Consider the following 5956-nt stretch of genomic DNA (forward strand, 5'->3'; position numbering starts at 1 on the left):
ACCAGTTTTTATGATGAAGAAACTGCAGCAGAGAGAGATTAAATAACACAGCTAATAAGTAGTAGACCTAGACTTTACTTCCATAATCACAGAGATTCCTTTACATCTTTTTCTACTCTTCTGACTGTTCCTCTGTCTTATCTCTTCCTCCTCATTCCATCCCCATTCGTTGGGGATGATCCCCCAAATTATCTTTCTCCAGATCAAATTCCAGTCACCTCTGCTTTACTATCTTTGTCATTTCTTAAACTCAAAATTTCCAGTACTGAACACATTATCTTGTTTGACCAACCAGTTCCTCTTCTCAATTATCCTCTGTTTCCTAGAAACCCTAGGGTAGAGACTTTGATTTTCCCTTCCCTTCCCTGGAATGTTAGATTCCCTTCATTAAATCTCACATTTGCGCCTTCATGTCTTCCATTACTGCAATGCCCTAACTCTTGTAACAGCTTCCTCACCGTCTCCCCAATTCCAGTATCTCTCTCCCACAATGGATCTTCTGTTCAAGAATCTGCCACAGTTGTTTAATATCCTACTACAGGAATGCAACACATTCCTCGGCCTGGCTTTCAGAGTCCTCCAAAATCTATACCAAGCCTGCTTATCCAACTTTATTTCCCACCACCTTCCCCGTAGATGATCTTACTTTGCCTCTCAGTTTTTCTCCCTCTTTTCCAAAAACTACTTTGTGACTGAACTACCACCTTGACTGTTAGAATAATCACTCAACCAGTACTCTGCTTCCAGTTTGCCCTTTCTTTCATTCCTTTTCTTTTAAAATTCATTCATCCAACAAGGTACTATAACAATACCAGGGATATAAGAATGACTAAAACACAGTTCAAATCTCAAGAAATGCACAGTCTAACAGGGAGAATACAGATGGACACATATAGACCTTTTTACTTCAAGTGTTATAATAAGAATATGAATAAAATCCAGTGAAAACCCAAAGGAAGAGCAATTAATTCTCTCAGAGGTGATGGGGAAAACCTTCATTGAAAAAGTAAAATCTGATCAACAGATTTCACGGGGACAAACAGATTTCCTGAGGGTGTCTGTGGAGTACATTCCAGGGGGCAGAGTGACAAGCAAGCACAGAGAGGGATGGTATCAAAGACCATAACGTACTCGAAGAGTTTGGGCTCCATTTGCCTGTATGTGTAGTGTGTGCAGAGAGCATGAGGGGGCAGAAAATGAAACTGGAAGATACATGGATATATATGAAAAGTCTTATGTAATATGGCAAGGAGTTTTTATCCCCCAGATAATGGAAAAGTGTCTTTTTAAACAAGGAAAGTGAAGGTTGTAGGGGAGGAAGCCAGGTGACCTGATCAAATTTGTGTGTTAGAAAAATTACACCGATGAATCAGGCAATAGGACTAAGTCCTAAACTACGGCAATAGCAGTGAGAATAGGAAGACACGGTTCCCAAAGGCAGATGAAGCCAAGTCAACAGGGCTTGGTGACTAGTTAAATGCAGGGACTGTGTGAGAAAGACAATCCAGAAGTTTTTAATTTATGCTACTGAGTAGGTAGTGATGCCTTTGACCACAGAAGGAAATACAGAGAGAGAAACAAGTTCGGAAGAGGAGATGAGTTTGGCCTGTGACCTGCTGAAATGGGGGTAACCGACTGACACTAGGTCCAACATATGACTGGAAATCTTCAGAGCGTGATGGGGCTTGGGTAGACAGTGGAAGTCTTGAGAGAAGATGAGTTTACCGTTTGATCTAGCTCCCCGTATTCTCATTCTGTTGTACTTACCAGATGACTTTCTGATATTTAGCTTTTCATATAGTATTTGGTATTTTTATGCACTTGGCAATTCTACTTTCAGCCCTAACTTGGTAACCCCAAATTGTGGCCTATCAGCCATCCTTTTCTGTGTTTAGGAATCTTGCAGAATCAAAGGAGGGTTGATTAGAACAGGTAAAATCAAATTCCTGAATTTGCAAAGTTTAGTATTAGCTGTAACCACCCTCTTCAGGTACAGAGCCCTCCCAACCCCACGTCCACTCCACCCCCACCCCCAGGCCTTGCCTCAACAGCCAGCCAGCCCATCTTTAACTTCATTTTTAAACTACAGGTATGATAAACAACAAAGTCCTACTGCAGAGCACAGGGAACAATACTCAATATCCTGTGATAAACCATAATGGAAAAGAATATGAAAAAGGATGTAGATATATGGATAACTGAATCACTTTGCTGTACAGCACAGATTAACACATTGTAAATCAACTATACTTCAGTAAAAAAATTAAACTACAGGTATGAAAATCGTGACAACTTAGAAGTAGATCTGTTTGAAGTTTACCTTTATAGTATCTGAGAAAAATGGATTTTGAAGCATATCATATTATAAGTAACATTTAACCTACATAGAAAATAAATTATACAAACACCTTAGTAAGAGTCACCTAAGCCAAAAATATGTGCTAAATATAAATGACACCCCCTGCCCCCAGGCTTAACAGGCCCTCCGCTTGAGAGACTTCATTATCCATGCTTAGGTATTGGGAGTGTGTAAGGCAGCAACAAAACAACAGCTGTAAAATTTGGCTAGCAGTAATTGACAGGGGCCCTAAACACAACCTATGGAGTTAGGCAAATAGGTCAAAGGAGTGAAGTAGGAGACCCGTAAGGCAGCAAGAATTAAAACCAGAAGCACCTGCCCTACGAAAGGGCAAAGCTACTAGTTACAGGAATGCTGGCAGAGTGCTGCTAGATATTCCGCTTTTCAAGGGGCCAGAATCCAGATTCCACGTAAAATTTCCAGATTTTAAAAAACATCATGTGGGGCTTCCCTGGTGGTCCAGTGGGTAAGACTCCACGCTCCCAATGCAGGGGGCCCAGGTTGGATCCCTGGTCAGGGAACTAGATCCTGCATGCATGCTGCAACTAAGAGTTCACATGCCCCCCACATGCCACAACTAAGAAGTCCGCATGCTGCAACTAAAGATCCTGCATGCCACAACTAAGACCCAGTGCAGCCAAAATTAATTTTTAAAAATACATAATAAGGGCTTCCCTGGTGGCGCAGTGCTTGAGAGTCCGCCTGCCGATGCAGGAGACGCGGGTTCGTGCCCCGTTTCGGGAAGATCCCACATGCCGCGGAGCGGCTGGGCCCGTGAGCCATGGCCGCTGAGCCTGCGCGTCCGGAGCCTGTGCTCCGCAAATGGGAGAGGCCACAACAGTGAGAGGCCCGCATAACGCAAGAAAAAATAAAAAAATAAAAAAATAAAATAAAATAAAAAAATACATAATAAAAATAAATAAATATTTTTTAAATAAAATTTAAAAAAATAAAAACATCATGTGGATCTTTGTTCCAACTGTTCCAAATTAGTGAGGTCTTATTACATTTCAATTTAATCCATGTTGCATTTAACAGCTAATGAAGCTGAAAATATTGATTATGGTTTAAATTTTTAATGTTCAACATTAAATATGATTTTAGAAATAAACTTCTATCCCAGGTACAATAATCTTATATCAATATACAAAAAGTTATCTAAATAAATTTCTATCCCATGCATAACAATCTTATATATATTAATATCTAATCATCTTATATTAATATCTAATAATTTCAGTCTTAATGTTGCCAAACTTTTTCTTACAAGTCAAAGAGGAATGGACAGAGTTTTACTTTGCAATTTTAATAGAATGAAAAATGTATTACAGAAAACAATTTTTCATTTGTTGTAGCAGTTTGACAGTGCATATGGGTGAGAACCCAAAAACATTCATACCACCAATGAACGTGCCAGCCCCACAAAATTAGCTAATTTTCATGGATGCAAAAATACTTTTAAATATTTGCCATTGTTCACAATTTAGTGGTATCTATGTTAAAAGTGTGGTCTCTAACTAGGTTTCATCAATGGCTCTAGTTAAGTTCACCTTGACTTCATAGGTGGTCTTGGTATGGTCCCCGCGGAAACCAGCTATGTAAATCTGGGGCCGGGGCACTTGGCTGCTGGCTTCCCTCATTGACTGTGTGCTAGCATCCTTTGAAGGGTACACCTGGGAACAATTTTCTCTTCTCATGTGACTAAGATCAGTCTGCACCGAGTGAGTAACTTTCCGACGCAAATTGGCCTAAGTAGAAAAAGAATACATGGGAATGAACATTTCTCTAAAGAACAAATAAAATACTGTCAGGTACCAGTTAGTATCAGCCTTTTTTTTTTTTCTCTCAATCCACAAAGAAATTAGTCCTGCAACATAGCATGCTTCTGCAAAACATTAAAACATTGGAAAATTTAGAACATAACAGAAAATAAATACCCTTGGCTGAGAAGTAGGAAACTAGATTAAATAATGAAAATGGGCCCAAAGAGAGAACATAGAGATTCAAACTTACAGTGAGCTCAATTCTTTGTTAATATAATAATTCCTTCATTATTATACTTCAAGAGTCATACAACTTGGATTTTTCCACCATTCTTGGCTTATTTTTTTAAAAGACAAAAATTTAAGATTTCCATTGTCTTACCTAAATGGGCTTCACCCAAAACTTTTAATATAAAAAGCTCTGATGTTTCCAGATAATACTTTACATTTTTCTACGTTATGCTTACTCCTTTTATGGATTACAACTAAATATGAGGTTAAACAGATTGCTCAGGCAGGGAAGCAAGGAGGAGTTTATAAAAAAGAGAGAGAATAAGAGTTTTATTGAAGTTGTGGTAGAGTCCGAGGAAACAACTCAGAAGGGATTACAGCATGTGAGTTAAGAAGGAGCGACCTGGAATTAGAGGAAACGTTTCAGCGTTTGAGACGCTGCGCGTGACTGAGAACCACACACAGCTTACCGTCTACGTTAACAGGACTTTGCTATTCCTTTGTCTTCACTAGCAAAACTGTACTATTCCAAGAGACTCTTGCCAAAGCAAATAACTTGACTGTTCATTACGGAACATCCTGAAAGATGCATGACTCTTCAGCGGTAAGCATTAACACACAGAAGAAGCCCTAAGACTCTGCATCCCTTGCCTGAAGATTTACCTTGCTATTCCCATCAATCCTGGACTGCTTTTTCATAATCTTTACAACCCAGTTCAGGCCCCCAACACATCCCCTGACTGAGCCCAGGCATCAAAAGACCTGCCTTCAACCAAACTTCAAAGTCTCAATAAATCCTGACCTTGCTGTTCCCCCTCTGAGACATTGCAAAGCTCTGCTAAATAAAGGGGTGGTTTCCATTATAGCTCTAAGCCATATACTCAGCTTTGTCTTATCAACAGGTCATGTTGGTAATACATGGGGAGCTGGCATTCAACATGCTGCAATTCTAGGGGATAATCCCGTCTAAGGTGGGAAGAAGAATGAAGTCGAGGAGTGAGAAGAGAGGGTCCAGTCAGTATGAGGTTCAGCTCCACTGAACACCGCATTCTCTTAACATTTCCAGGCCAGACCTAATCTGCCACCTATACCTCCCATATCCTGTCCAACCATCACTCCTCTCTTCTCCTTTGTCTAGGTGTATCTCAAGACCAACTTAAAATGTCACCGAAGTCAATGGAGTAGAATTTTTATTTCACGTCTGTTATACCACTTACCAAGAGATACTAAAATATTTTTAGTGTCTCAATGTCACTTGCTAGACTATTAGTTCCTGAAGAACAAGGTGGTAGGATATAGATACGTTACCCAGTATACATCTGATGAGCTCAAGTGAGTCTAGTACTGATAGATAACAGAAAAGAATGCAGGGAATGGGAGCTTCATGAACTACAGAAGAGTAACTGGTAAGAATGCTAATGGAACAATGATCCGGAACAGGGGTCCCCAACCCCGGGGCCGAGGACCAGTACCAATCCGCAGCCTGTCAGGACCCAGGCCGCACAGCAGGAGGTGAGCAGCGGGGGGAACGAGCGAAGCTTCATCTGCCGCTCCCCATCGCTCCCCATCGCCCCCCGTCGCCCCCCATCGCCCCCATCGCCCC

General features: G+C 40.7%; 1 protein-coding gene across 2 annotated transcripts in view; it reads right to left on the bottom strand.

The window, feature by feature from the left end:
* Positions 1 to 3631: 3631 nt before the first annotated feature.
* CFAP206 (cilia and flagella associated protein 206) overlaps positions 3632 to 5956 on the bottom strand; it is a 32637-nt gene continuing 30312 nt past the window's right edge. Inside the window, exon 12 of one of the 2 annotated variants that reach the window (XM_007467308.1) lies at positions 3632 to 4107. In XM_007467308.1, the coding sequence (XP_007467370.1) occupies positions 3877 to 4107 (231 nt within the window). In that variant the 3' untranslated portion in view covers positions 3632 to 3876. The remainder of the gene's footprint in view (positions 4108 to 5956) is intronic. The other variant, XM_007467309.1, reaches the window with a different exon arrangement.

The sequence above is a fragment of the Lipotes vexillifer genome, unplaced genomic scaffold, assembly GCF_000442215.2.
Source record: "Lipotes vexillifer unplaced genomic scaffold, Lipotes_vexillifer_v1.1 scaffold554, whole genome shotgun sequence".
NCBI lineage: Eukaryota > Metazoa > Chordata > Mammalia > Artiodactyla > Lipotidae > Lipotes > Lipotes vexillifer.